The sequence below is a fragment of the Babylonia areolata genome, chromosome 25 (genome assembly GCF_041734735.1).
Source record: "Babylonia areolata isolate BAREFJ2019XMU chromosome 25, ASM4173473v1, whole genome shotgun sequence".
NCBI lineage: Eukaryota > Metazoa > Mollusca > Gastropoda > Neogastropoda > Buccinidae > Babylonia > Babylonia areolata.
In genome coordinates this window covers 33,669,613-33,684,869 of record NC_134900.1, presented here as the reverse complement: position 1 = coordinate 33,684,869, position 15,257 = coordinate 33,669,613, and the positions used below count along the sequence as shown (strand labels likewise).

The window sequence follows — 15,257 nt, the reverse complement described above, 5'->3', positions numbered from 1 at the left end:
AGTGTGTGGATGTATGTATGAAACGGTGTATGTGATATTTTTTACATTTGTATCTTCGTAATATTCGTAAAAGCTGTTGTTGACTTTTACAGTTATGGTCCCCATGTTGTTTACTTGTCTATGTTGTGATAATGCACCTGACCAAATTTCTCCAGTTGGAGATAATAAAGTTATTCTTATCTTATCTTATTCTTGCGAATACCCACCTGTCCCGACATCAAAATTGAGTTATGTAAAACATAACATGAAACATGCATGAAAACAATAGTTTATTGTTGCGCAGACCTATTTAAAAAATAAAATAGATAAATAAATAAATAAAGAAAGAACCGCTGCTGAATTTTTGCAACAGATGCACATTCAGCCAGCTACTACCTACTGGGAAAAGACTCACTAGAAAAAAGAATGAAAGGACGGCTGAACGGGGAGGTACTTTTATTTGTGTGTGTGTGTGTGTGTGTGTGTGTGTGCGTGTGTGTGTGTGTGTGTGTGTGTGTGTGTGTGTGTGTGTGTGTGTATCAGTATGTGTGTGTGTGTGATAACTGGAAAAAATAACGTTATGTCATGTCAGTCTACAACACTGGTGTAGGCTACGTTACTCCACTGTAGGCGTTCTTCACTTTGCGCAAAGGTGGGTGGGAAGAGGGGGGGATGAGGGGTGAGGGGGGAGGTCAGAGTTGCCTGGGACGTTCCCAAAGAAGAAAAAAAGATACTGAAAATCAGTCGCAGATAAGTATTTCGTCTGAAACACTTACATGTTCTCAGACGGATATCCCCAATAAATTCGCATTATACCTGAATTTTGCTGTCACTTTTATTTCCCTTGTCAAAAGTAGAATAAAAATGCTGAACAGGAGCGGACGGAAGAAATATCTTTACGTTGTTTAACGGCGCCTGGTGGGTAAAAGGTGGAGTCTGTTCCGATCTCTCACGCCAAATGATGTGCAGACCTGCTTGTGCCTGAACCTCCTTCGTTGGTATGTATACGCATGGAGAACTTCGGAGATGAAATACGCACGTTAAAGATCCCGTGATCCATACCAGCGTTCGGTGGATTGATAACATATCCATCTTACACACACACACACACACACACACACACACACACACACACACACACACACACTCCTCCGCCCGAAAACGGAGTATGACTGCCTACATGGCGGTGGTAAAAACAGTCACACATGTGGAAGCCCACTCGTGCATACACGTGTGAACAAGACAGTCGCATCACAAGAACGAAGAAGATGAAGAGGAAAAGGTTTCCAAAGGGCCTTTGTTAACACTGTCTTTTACTTTGAGAAAAAAAAAGAAGGTAATTCAACACACAGTAATGAATAAAGATGTGTTCAATGAATCCTTTTTTTTCCCCCATGAAGTAAGTAGGCACGGCTGCTGGAGAAAATACTTCCAACGGGTAAATACTTGTCAATATGTAATCGATCTGGACTTCTTTTTCTTTTTTTTTTTTTTCTTTCTAAACCGGCTTTGTCTTTTTCTTCCGCCCCCCCCCCCCCCCCCCCCCCCCTTTTTTTTTTTTTTTTTTTTTTTTTTTTTTTTTTTTTACTGTCACTTTGTCCAATATTTCTTTGATCTTTCGACTCCCCACAAAATGTTGATCGGATCAGGAGTGGCTACGATATTTTTTTTAAGGGACGGGGGTGGTGGGGGTCTTTATTAACTTTTTTTTTTTTTTACATCTGGAAACATTTAGCACATTATAATGAATCATAGCGGATGATGAAAAAACGAAACCTATGACGAGTAAGCATATCTGTAAGTGAAGCAAAGGCAGAGACAGAGGGGGAGAGAGGGGGCAGAGAGAGAGAGGGAGAGAGAGGGGGGAAAGAGACAGAGACAAAGAGAGACACAGAGAGAGGGGGAGAGACAGAGGTGGGAGAGAGACAGAGACAAAGAGAGACACACAGAGAGGGGGAGAGACAGAGACAGCGACAGAGAGAGAAGGAGAGAGAGAGGGAGACAAAGACACACAGAGAGGGAGAGAGACAGAGACAAAGAGAGACACAGAGAGAGGGGGAGAGAGAGACAGAGACAAAGAGAGACACAGAGAGAGGGGGGGAGACAGAGACAAAGAGAGACACACAGAGAGGGGGAGAGAGAGACAGAGACAAAGAGAGACACACAGAGAGGGGGAGAGACAGAGACAAATAGAGACAGAGAGAAAGGGGGAGAGAGAGGCAGAGACAAAGAGAGACACAGAGAGAGGGAGAGACAGCGACAGAGAGAGAAGGAGAGAGAGAGAGGGAGACAGAGACAAAGAGAAACACAGAGAGAGGGAGAGAGAGATACACAGAGAGAGAGGGAGAGAGAGAGACAAAGAGAAACACAGAGAGAGTGGGGGGAGACAGAGACAAAGAGAGACACAGAGAGGGGGAGACAGAGACAAAGCGATACAGAAAGAGAGGGTAGAGAGAGAGACAAAGAGAGACACAGAGAGAGGGGGAGAGAGAGCGAGAGAGACTCTCCTCGGCATCCCTCAGTCTGGGAGGCCCCAATTAAACCCGACTTAGGTGCAGGCCAGAAATACCAAACATCCCCAAACCGTCCTCGTTGAACCCCTGAACGCGGAGAGAAACTCGCCACAACAGCGCTCCACCAGTCAGCCATTGCCCGGATGTTGTGACAAACATGGCTGCCTTATCAGGACTTAGCCACTACTCAGAAACAAAGCTCAGTCTCCAGCCACAGGTTTCTCAGCCGTTTGTTGAGGAAAAAGAAAGTGCTTTTAGACATGGGAGCAGGTTTAACTCGGACTACATGCATTTTATGGGGGGGCGGAGGGGGGTGGGGGGGGGGGGGGGTCCTTTGATGAGGGAAGGTTGACCTCTTCTCTAATCTGCGAGTGGATAGATCAGTCTCTGCGTAGTTTTAATTTTCGTTGAAGATGTTGGCTCACTTCATAGTTTTGAGGTTGCCGCCTAACCGTGGGTCGTTGATGTTTTGGCAATTAAAAGTGCATTTCTTTTTCACTGTTCATTTGGTCGTTGGTGTCTCAGTGTGTGTTTGGGGGGAAGGGGGAGGCGGGGGGGGGGGCCGGGGGGAGAGGGGGTGAAAGGACAGCTTTAATTGACTCGTCGTTTGATCAACTGTCTCTCTATATCTTTTTGTTAGTGTCAATTGCAGTCAGTCAGTCTGCGCTCTTACTCTCCATTCTCTGTGTATCATTGGGAAACTCTGTCTCTCTTTCTGTGTGTCTGTTGTGTCTGTCTGCCTGCCTGACTAGGTCTGTGTGTGTGTGTGTGTGTGTGTGTGTGTGTGTGTGTGTGCCGCATTCGTGCGCGCGCGGCATATTTTAATATCACTTTTTCTCATTTTCATTCCTCTCTGTACCTTTCTGTGTTTCTCTCTGTCTGCAGTTCTTGTTTTTTGTCGTTGCCCTCACTGAGTTGTCTATCGGTCTCAGTCTCACTGAGATCATTATACACTGTCTCATAAGTAGCTTTCCTCATTCTGATTTTTGTTTTGTTCTTATTGTTGTTGTTTTTCACTGATTTGATTGCCAGAAATGTTCTATGCAACACGTCATTATGCAGGCTCGTGTTATGTCAGGCCAAATCAATCTTTCTTGTCACACGGATTTCATTTTGCTAATTTTCTTTCAGTTGACTGCCAGCAATGTTCTGTGCATGTGTGCCCAAAAGATGCGTCTGTCTGTGTCTTGCTTATACCTATATCCCATCCCGTTCCCTCAGGTCGGTCTCACTTCTGTTGAGACAATCATATTCCGACTACACACGGGGCACTGCCGCCTGCGAGACCACATGTACCGAATAAAGCTGTCACACACTCCTGACTGCCCGTGTAAGACAGGCCCACAAACCCCGGAGCACATCCTGCAGTCCTGCCCCCTGTATCAAGATGCACGGACGCAGCAGTGGCCCTGTGGAGCCACACTGGCAGAAAAGCTCTGGGGCACCAAAGAAGATCTCATCAAGACCACCACCTTCATCTCCAGCATAGGACTGCAAGTCTGAGACCATGATCACGGGGAACGCAGAAGAAGAAGAAGAACTTCTGTTGAAAAGCTCCCTCAAGTCCCCAGAACCTCTTCAACGATACTTGGCCCTAAGAGGGCCTTTCAGTATCAAGCACCTTCTGTCTGGAATTCTCTTCCTCTGCCGGATCTCCCGTCACTTACCACACGCTGTCCCGCTCTTTCAAAACAAACTTGAAAACCCAGCGCGCGTGTTTGTGTGTTTGATTGTTCATATCTGTAATTTGTAGCATTGTCTTGGTGTGTAGGTACACATATGTGTGTTGTTGTTTGTTTTTTTCATGTACAAAGGTGTGTTATTATGCACTATTGTATATGCATTGTTTCATGTGGGGCGCTTAGAGCCCCTTATATTGGGAGTTTGCGCCATATAAGTACTATCTAGTAGTAGTAGTTGTAGTATTTGTATAATAAGGCACAAACTCATTTCCGTTTCACCGCCCCAAGGTGCCTGTCTGTCGCCTGCGGGGTCAGTGACAGTGTCACTTGCTGAACGAGACAGAGTGTGCATTTGCGTCAATGGGATTGAATGTGTGTGAATCAGACTCATTTATCTACCGCTTATCACATCTGTGTGTGTGTGTGTGTGTGTGTGTGTGTGTGTGTGTGTGTGTGTGTGTGTGTGTGAGCCAGTGTGTGTGTGTGTGTGTGTGTGTGTGTGCCAGTGTGTGTGTGTGTGTGTGTGTGTGAGCCAATGTGTGTGCGTGTGTGTTTGTGTGTGTGTGTGTGTTCGTGTGTGTGTTTGTGCGCGCGCGCGCGCGTGTGTGTGTGTGTTTGTGTATATGTGTGTGCGTGTGTGTGTGTTTGTATGTGTGTGTGTGTGCTAGTGTGTGTGTGTGTGTGTCTGTCTGTCTGTCTGTCTGTCATCCCCAAGTCCTAGTTTAACGGATTTAATGACTGCACACACTTACAAGCCTATCTGAAGATTCCTTTTCAGGATCTATGGATCTATGTCACTAATGAACGGTGAACATCAACCCAGACAGTTTATTGATAATCTAATTTAGATTACCGGGCAGATTGTCAAACAGAAATTTAAAAACGCGACATGACAAAACGAAAACAAAAAAACAATTAAGACATAAATGAATGAATGAATGTATAGATACCACCCATCTCTTATCTCCGCAATATTTGTTTTTCAGTTCTACGTTACGTTTATATATATATATATATATAGAGAGAGAGAGAGAGAGAGATACTCGATGAAGAGGCTTAATTTGCTAGTTTCATCATCAAAGGGATGATAGTTATGGCCAGTAATGACGAACATATGATATACGTATCTATGCTAATGATTTTTTTTTAATTATATTTTCGTCCACCATTGAAGTTCAGTATGTAAGTTATCAGCCACCTGGCACAACTTGTAAGTATGTGTACTGCGAACCATAATGACTGACAGACATGCTTTTCATTAAAAGAGAGAGACGGAGAGAAAGAGAGAGACGGAGAGAGAGAGAGGGAGACGGAGAGAGAGAGAGAGAGACGGAGAGAGAGAGAGGGGAGGGAAAAGACGCACACAATGTGCGCAAACCTGACCAAACACTGTGATGAAAACACCGCCCTCTCCTCATGCTAACTAAAACGCACAAACCTCGACCAAATGAGGGAACCGCCCATCTCCCCGTCTCCGCAAACTCCTACCCCTCCCACCCTCCCCCCTCCCCCGCCAGCCCCCCTCCACCTCCCAACTGCCCTCCCCCCCTCGCCCCCTCACACACACACACACACACACACACACACACATACTGTATCCCCCAAACTCTCCATCACCACTCTTCGTCTGTTTCAAGACATGTGATGTGAACTGGGTGTGCCGGGTGGAGAACGGGTATATAAAGGCCTGCGTGTACCACGGTGCATGAAAGCCATCCTTTGTCAACTGGCTGCAACCCGGCTGCAGACTCTTACCACCCGAATAAGTTCTCGCGCTTCCGTCAGTTTTGCATCTGCCGATTTCAGCCATGATGAAGACTGCCGCGGTATTTCTGGCCCTTTTGGGAATAGCTGTTGCTCTGCGAACGAGAGGTTTGTGAGACTTTTATTCTTCTTCAGATTTCTTCTCCTTCGTCTTCTTCCTGTATAACAATGATCTTCTACTACTTCATTTATCGTATTCAATTCTTTTCACATTATTATTATTATTATTATTATTCCCTCTTGTCAATCTTTTGACTTTTTTTTTCTTTAATTTGTTTTGTCTTTCTTCCCTTTCTCACCACTTATTGTTCTATCATATTATTACTGTGTCATTATTGCTGTTGTTCCAAATGCTACAGTAAACTATGAAAAAATGAAATTAATTGCTTGCTACTTTGGAAAGAATTATATATGATGAAGGTCCAGTGATTTACTGAATATAGTATGCTTACCTCATGTTTGCTTATCATTAGTCATTGTATCATTACGTTTTCTGAGAATGTGAAAATATTTCGATTGGTTAATGTTACTGTATACAAAGCATCTTATGTTTAGAAATATTAAGGAAGACAACATTTGTGGACAGTAAGTAGGAGAAATCGGAAAACAAATTGCCACCTTCAAACGAAAAGGTCGCACAAATTGTTATACTTGTTCGCACCTTTCTCTTTCTATTCCTGTTAAAGAATGAGATAATCATTGCTAGTACATGTGAAATCAATGAAAGGTAAATCATCCCTTGGCCAGTGAGTGGATGTCACATACACTGGAGGTTTAGGTTCAGCAGTTCTATTACCCTGAAAACGACGATGAAAAGCGTTTACACCATCACATATAAATGTAGGGAAGCAGGCTGAAGACTTGATTAAATACCGATCAACATTCTCCCTTGATATCAAACGGTTCACAGGCTTGGGTCAAACTGAGCTTAAGGCAGCTAACTGATCGTCACTAACTGATAAATCACTAATCTAACTATTAACTAATTGTTGACCTGATGACAAGAGTCGACTGAAACAAAACACGTGTTGCTAACGAAATATATACCTACACATACATGTATCATACAGCTGTAGACGACTTGATCTGGAACGTGAATTTGAACATGTGTTCGGATCTCAACAGTTTGTTCTTTTGTTTCTTCAATGTTGCAGAAAGACGACAGGCAATGGGCTGTCTCAGTAAGTACAGTTTGTACTTTGTGTCATCTATATGTTATGTTTCGTCCGTGTGTATTTATGAACATGTGTTACTGTTTTCCGGTCTGCGGACCGGTGATTGGCTAATATTTATGAAATTATTATAAACTTTAATCAAGCGCAATTTTTTTTTTTTTTTTTTTTTTTTTTTTTTTTTTTGCGGTTTCAGTTAGTCTGGCCTTATCCCTTTCACTGCCAGTCAGTTTAGAGCGCAAAATTCCCTTGTGCTATAAAGACAGAAAATACTGTGTCTAAAAATAGCTAGGGATTCCCCCTGTGACGTGTGGAAAATATGGTCTATCCAACCACTGAACAGAAAGAGCAGCAGGTTCATGGATAACATACTTATGATCAGGTCACCCTTCAGTGACATGGATCAGCTACCAAGCTGTTGCATAAATGCGAATTTGGCATTGAAAAGGTTAAAACCCACCGCTTCCCAAAATTGCTTCCCTTCCCTGCCTCTTCCTTGTCTTCAGTTTCTCCAGTTTTAGTGTTACGCATGCGTGTGAATGACTGGTGCGAAAGCGCTTTGATTTGTCTCTGCACAAGATTCAGCGCAGGAGACAGCAGTGTTATTTTTAGGACCAATGTAATGTTCCAAATTTGGATTTCCCCCCAAGTCTAAAAGGGCGCGACCCCCATTTTGGTTCAGGGACATCCAGAGACGTTTTCAGTGCTTTCCAGAACGTTACAAGTCTCTTTCTCTTTGTCTCTCACACCATCTTCCCGTCTCTCTCTCTCTCTCTCTCTCTCTCTCTCTGTCTTCAACAAATGAAAACATTATTTCGTAGCTTGCCGTGTATATTCATAAGTCAATAGAACAGACGTACTTATATGATAGGTTAGTCAGTACATAGTTTTGTTTGTGTGCGGATGTTGTAAGATTATATGTATAATGATTCCACACACACACACAAAAATATGTAATCACCCCTTCACCATGATAGGGCCATGGCCTTAGTGAATCCATCGTTATCGTAAGGTGGCTGACGGGCGCAATAGCCGAGTGGTTAAAGCGTTGGACTGTCAATCTGAGAGTCCCGGGTTCGAATCACGGTGACGGCGCCTGGTGGGTAAAGGGTGGAGATTTTTACGATCTCCCAGGTCAACATATGTGCAGACCTGCTAGTGCCTGAACCCCCTTCGTGTGTATATGCAAGCAGAAAATCAAATACGCACGTTAAAGATCCTGTAATCCATGTCAGCGTTCGGTGGGTTATGAAAACAAGAACATACCCAGCATGCACACTCCCGAAAACGGAGTATGGTTGCCTACATGGCGGGGTAAAAACGGTAATACACGTAAAAGCCCACTCGTGTGCATACGAGTGAACGTGGGAGTTGCAGCCCACGAACGCAGAAGAAGAAGAAGAAGTAAGGTGGCAGAATGGCTCAGACGCTCATCTCTGCCAATACAGAGTTCGTGAGGGTCTGAGTTCGAATCCCGCTCTCGCCCTTTCTCCTCTGTTTGACTGGAAAAAACGAACAGAGCGCCTAGTCTTTTGGACGATACGATAAACCGACTGAGGTCCTGTGTCCAGCACGAACTTGACGCGATGAAAAAGAACCCATGGCAACGAGAGTGTTGTCCGGCCTCTGGTAAATTCTGTCGGAGAAATCCACTCTGATAGGTACACAAATATGATTATAAGCATGCACTTAAGGCCTGACTAAGCGCGTTGGGTTATGCCGCTGGTCAGGCATCTGCCTTGCAGATGTGGTGTAGTGCATTATGGATTTGTCCGAACGCAGTGTCGCCTCCGTGAGGAGCTGAAACCGTGAAAAATACCATCTTCCCATCTCTCTATCTTTAACAAATAAAAACATTATTTCGAATCGTAGTGCAAAGTATAAGTCATTAAAAAGACATTCTTATATGACAGGTTAACCAGAACATAGTTTTGTTTCTGTACAAATGTAGTTTATATTATCGTAATGAATCTACACGAAAAGTATGTTATCACCTGTTCATATGGGGCCATGCCTTATTGAATAAGCTATCGTTATCGTTATCCTTTTCTTCTTCTTCTTCTTCTTCTTCTTCTTCGTTCGTGGGCTGCAACTCCCACGTTCACTCGCATGTACACGAGTGGGCTTTTACATGCATGACCGTTTTTAACCCCGCCATGAAGGCAGCCATACTCAGGTTTTCGGGGGTTTATCCTTTTCTCTAGCTCTCTACCTCCTTGTTTCTCTCCCCCCCCCCACCCCCCCCCCCCCCCCCCCCTATGCAGGTGCCTTCAAGAACGTTCCCAACCTGTGTGCCTCCAACCCGAAGGGCCAGGTGTTCTTCCAGCACCCCTCCGACCCTTCCAAGTTCCTGCAGTGTGACATGAACAACCGCATGTATATCGTGCAGTGTCCCGCTGGGGAAGGTGGGTGATGAGTGTCTGTGTGTGTGTGTGGTGGTGGTGGTTTGCACTGCGGGGGCTGTAGTATGTCTGTTAGTGTGTGTGTGTGTGTGTGTGTGTGGATCTGGGTGTGTGTGTGTGTGTGTGTGTGTGTGTGTGTGTGTGTGTGTGTGGTGGTTTGCAGTGTGGGGGTTGTAGTATGTCTGTTAGTGTGTGTGTGTGTGTGTGCGTGTGCGCGTGTGTGTGTGTGCGTGTGTGTGTGTGTGTGTGTGTGTGTGTGTGTGTGTGTGTGGGTGTGTGAAGGGTGGGGTCGGGGAAGGGTTGTTTTTATGTATGTAGGCTACGTATGTTTCTAAATGTGAATATGATATATATATATATATATATATATATATATATATATATATTCATGCACACACACATAAATATAGATATATATCTATGTATATATATATATATATATATATATATATATCACTCTCTCATGAGTGATATCTATCTATCTATCTATCTATATATATATATATATATATGTATATATACGTGTCAGTGTGTGTGGGTATGTGTGTGTGTGTGTGTGTGTCAGAGAGAGACGTACAAAGAAACAAAGAGAGGAGGAGGGTGCAATACTAATGATAACGCCGGAGACACGGATCGCTCTGAAAAAAAAATTATTCCAGTCAGTGCGTGTATTGGTTTGACGAAACTCTTTCCTACGAGACAAAAGAAACACAAACAAAAAAGACTTGAATTTATAAGCTTTGAATATCCACGGAGAAAAGAGGAAAAAGGGAGGTGTACTGATGAGAGAGTGGGGGGTTGGTGGGGGGGAGTACGCATATGCGTCCATACATAGCCCACCCCAAATTTGAGAGACCTGCCTATTTCTTGTCTAACAGTTTCAGCCTATTTCTGGTTATTACCCGTTCACTCATTTCCTGTTAGACTGATTGAATACTACCAACCGAATTATAATAATAACAATAATAATATATGATAGTCGTGTCCGACTAGGACCATCCGAACAGCAGAGGAGGCAACTGCTGTCCTGACTATCTGGGCCAGAATTTGATTATAGTGAAGAGTGTCTTGCCCAAGTTACATCACCCACTCTCTCGGCCAAGAGGCTTTTAGGACAGTCGGCGTTGGGATGGTTCCCAAAGGCCAACTAGCCCCCAAGGCTGCAGCACTAAGAGTCAGTGCATTATTGCCTCCTAATTTGAGAGTCATAGTCCTTCACAAAAAAAACCAGAAAACAAAAAAAACTAAGCTGTCAGTGAATTCCAATTGCAATGGAGAAACCATTGATCATACTGCGGCTCTCGATTTGCTGTTGACCCAGCTGTGAGCTCATGTCAATCTGTGATATACGATATTAATAATGATAATAATAATTATAGTAATAATAATAATGATAATAGTAATAGTAATAATAATGATAATAAAGTGATTTTTTTCTGCATTGCTGCTTGGTCACATTCGCTGCTGTTGGTTTCCAGTGTTCGACGTTGCCTCCAGCGCTTGCCAGTCGACCTCCTCAGCTCAGGTGACCCTGCCCCACCCGCAGACGAACAAGCCTGTGGCTTCCACTGTGCTGCCTCCCACCATTGTAAGCCTGTGTGTGTCTCTCGGTGTCTGTCTTTCTTCTCCTGTCCCTCACTTTTTTGTCATGTGCCTGTGTATGAGTTACGCACAGGCACGTGCGCGCGCGCGCACACACACACACACGCGCTGACACACGCGCGCGCGCACACACACACCGCATTTTCCTCCACCTTCTTTACATACACTGCCCCTACCACAACTGACACCCGGAAGTACACACACACACTTTCTCTCTCTCTCCCCTCTCTCTCTCTCTCTCTCATTCTCTCTCTCTGTCTCTGTCTGTCTGTCTGTCTGTCTGTCTCTCTCTCTCTCTCTCTCTCTCTCTCTCTCTCTCTCTCGGAAATGTGCACAGCTTCATAAACTTTTTTTTTTTATCCCGGTACACTCACATACGCTTGCACACACTTGATTTGTTGCATATTCTCTTTTTCCCTTCACTTTCTCGAAGCCTATGTGTGCGTGGCTTACTGTTATTCACCTGTGAATTGTGTGATGATTTCAATCTTCTTCTTTTTTTTCTTCTTTTTTTCCCCTGATACGAATTGTCCTCTTCTTCTTCTACTTCTTCTTCCTTTTTCATCCTCTCCTCCTGCTCCTCCTCTTCCTCCTCTTCCCTCAACATTGTGCAGAGTCACTGGGACGCCGCACAGAAGAACTGTCCACCAGATTCCTCCAGGTCTATAAACTATAAACAATGTAAAGAACCAAAGAAAAATATTGTAAGAAACAGATAGCATCTTTTTCTCTTCATTTCCACACCAGAAACAGAACACGCCTGCCCTGGTCGGCGGACAGAAGCTACCGACCCTACCCACACAAAAGACACCCGGCTTGCTACCCGGGGTGCAGACAACAGTCAACGCACCCGTAGTGCTGCCCACCAGCAACAACCCCTGCACGCCTAGCAACGTCGCTCTGGGCAAGCTCTACTTCTCCTTCCCCGGGGACAAGACCAAGTTCTACGAGTGTGACCTGAAGGGCAATGCCCAGGTGGTCTCCTGCCCGCCGGTAAGTAGCAGCAAAGACCCTGCCATACAGTCTCAATAAGTCAGTGCTTGGGGGTGAGTCCTGTCAATGTCTTCAGTGTCGGCAGATTCATGGGTGGCTGTTGTTTGAGGGACGTGGTGGCGGTCTCCACTCTGGGAGGGACGCTCACTCAGTCTGGCTCCGCGACTAAGCAATTATTGTCTTTAGTAGGGGGCTTAGTAGGTGGTGTCCTAAGTACGTTAAATCAGAACAGGCACCACTGAACACCACCGAAGTGACTCAGCAGCAGTGCAGGGTCTCCTCTGGTGTGTGGCCTCCTGGCGACCTAACATCGATGGTTCCCTGTGGACTGCCGACGCTGGAACTGTGACGGACGAACCCGGGTGTGGACGTGTATGGGGGAATCTAAATGAGCGGCGTGGGAGTAATGCCACTGAAACGGTGCAGATGATGGGGCAGCAAAAAAACAAAAACAAAAAAAAGATCCTGTCATGGCTCAACGCTTGGCTTGTATCAGAGACTGACTTGAGCTTTTATAGATCCTGCTATGGTTCAACGGTCGGCTTGTATCAGAGACTGACTTACGCTTTTACAGATCATGTTATGGCTTAACGTTCGGCTTATATCAGAGACTGGCATAAGCTTTCGTAGACCCTATTATGGTTCAAAGCTCGGCTTGTATCAGAGACTGACTTAAGTTTTCATATACCCTATTATGGTTAAACGGTCGGTTTGTAATGAAATAAGAGACTGGCATAAGCTTTTATAGACCCTATTATGGTTCAACACTCGGCTTACATTAAACTGACATAAGCTTTCATAGACCCTATTATGGCTCAATTGTCCTGAAACAGGTGACCATTCATTGGTCTGTTATCCATGAATCTACTGCTCTTAATGTTCGGTGGTAGGATAGGCCATATTTTCTATACATCGCAGAGGGAATCCCCAGCTATTCTTAGCCACTGTCTTTTCTGTGTTAATACCACAAGGACATTCGAGGACATCAGGTCTACACACATTTTTACAGGCTCGTATGGTTGCATTTACGTGAAATGTGACGATATACATACGGACAATTGTCGGTGTGTGTGTGTGTGTGTGTGTGTGTGCGTCTGCCTGTCTGTGTGTACTATACATAGAAAATGATTCATAGAAACCACGTGCTTTTGCATGCATATAGTTCAATATAACTCATAAGACAACAATAACTGATTACACCGTGCTTAAGTATCAAAAGGAATCGGATTAATACGTCAAATTAAAAGTTGCTATTAATAGAAAGTCAACCCACTCTCTGTTGTTTTGGTTTAAAAGTAGCAAACCAAAACCAATAATACACTAAACTCAAAAAACAAAAACAAAAAAAAAAAACAAAAAAAAACACCTGCCATTCACAAAATAATCTCAACCACCCTTCTCACCCCCAAAACTTGTTTCCCTTTCGTTCCAGAGTCTGCAGTGGAGCCAGAACGTCATGTCCTGCGTGTACCCGTTGACCCAGCAGACAACGGGTACCCCGGGTGGTACGGCCTCGCAGCAGACCCCCAAGCCCACCCCGCAGCTTCCCTCCGGCCACCCGAGTAACCCCTGCACCGCCAAGGCCGTCGCCGCCGGCCGTTTCTTCTTCCCCCACCCGGACCCGAACAAGTACATCCAGTGCGACATGTGGGGTGACGCTTTCACCAACTCCTGCCCCACCAAGCTGGTGTGGAACGCTTACCTGCAGACCTGCTACAGTCCCCTGTTCAGCGGCTAGGAAGTGACTGAGGTCGTCATCGACTTCTGTACTCACTGCTGCTGCGGCACGTGACTGTCACTGATCTAAAAATAGAAACATATATATTGACCATTGAGTCAGTCATTTTGCGGGCGTCATTTCTGGCGACCCGCATATAGGCGCGCCATTTAATTTTTTTTTTTTTTTTTTTTTAAGAAAAGGAAAAAAAGTTAATTATGATAATGATGATTGTAATATAAATAAAATAAACAGGAGAAGAAGAGACACCGACACTGACATATTTCTATTGTCCATTTACCAATTAAGCCCCCGTAAACAAGGGAGGTAATCATTTGATTCAACAAAAATACCAGCAGAGCTCCGCTGAAACTTTTAACTCTCTCCATACGAACGGCGAAAGAGACGACGTTAACAGCGTTTCACCCCAATTACCATCATCAAACTATTGCAAGCGGAAGGCTCTTATACTGAAGAGGTGACTGTTGACAAAGAATACCACAATTCTGACGACGGAAGCTAAAGGTTGGGTCATTCAGACACCCACTGGACATCCGAGGGGTCTGTGTAGAGGAGAAGAGAGGACTGGCCGTACTGAGTGAGTTAAGACATTACGAGTTTGCGCGCCCACGCAAGAAGAAGATTGAGAGAGAGGGGAAAATAAAGACTTCTTTAGAATATCAGTTCCGTTATAAAGTTTTGCGTTGGTGGTAAATGTACAAATTTTATGAAAGACTGTGTAGTGGGAACGGAAACAATTCTCGAAACACTGTTGTCAATCACTTACCATTCAGTAGCTTTTTTGGTGTGGTTGGTAGTGGGGGTTTGGGGGGGAGGGGGGCGGCTGGTGTGTGTGTGGGGGGGGGGGTACTGATGAATGGGGGTGGGAGGGTGGGGGGCAATTGTAAAAAAAAAAAAAAAAGAAGTGAAGTTTCTAACACTGTCCTCACAGTGATTGCCGTCTGTCTTCTTACTTTGTTCACGGAGAACTTGTGATTGTTTTGAATGATTTTTTTTTTTTTTTAATAAAAAATAAAATAAAAACTCTCGAAACGAAACCATGTGTGTTGTTTGTTTGTTTGTTTGCCGCGGCTTCATCTTCGATGGATTCCTTGTCCTCATTTTCAAGAACTGATAACAGAGACACGTTTTTGTAATCTACAGGCCATCATTCACTGGGATGGTATCAAAACAACTTACTGATACAGTATGAATACTAAATACAGCTCATATATATTTTTCAAACCATTTTTTGGGCCAATGAAGAAAGATACGTGATGTGCACTTACAAAAAAAAAAAAAATGAGTGAAAGAATGTGCTCCGTGATCTTGCATGCAACTGAGGCCACCGGAAAAAATGTACACACACACACACACACACACACACACACATGTATATACACACACACACACACACACACACACACACACAC

The 15,257-nt window shown here is 44.4% G+C and overlaps 1 protein-coding gene across 1 annotated transcript in view; it reads left to right on the top strand.

Annotated features, from left to right (window-relative positions):
- The window catches only part of LOC143299942 (uncharacterized), a 24,835-nt gene extending 10,922 nt beyond the window's left edge, over positions 1-13,913 (top strand). Inside the window, exons 2-7 of the mRNA XM_076613482.1 lie at positions 5,812-6,046; positions 7,093-7,119; positions 9,375-9,515; positions 10,991-11,100; positions 11,862-12,107; positions 13,540-13,913. Of these exons, the coding sequence (XP_076469597.1) occupies positions 5,983-6,046; positions 7,093-7,119; positions 9,375-9,515; positions 10,991-11,100; positions 11,862-12,107; positions 13,540-13,845 (894 nt within the window). The 5' untranslated portion in view covers positions 5,812-5,982 and the 3' untranslated portion in view covers positions 13,846-13,913. The remainder of the gene's footprint in view (positions 1-5,811; positions 6,047-7,092; positions 7,120-9,374; positions 9,516-10,990; positions 11,101-11,861; positions 12,108-13,539) is intronic.
- Positions 13,914-15,257: the final 1,344 nt, after the last annotated feature.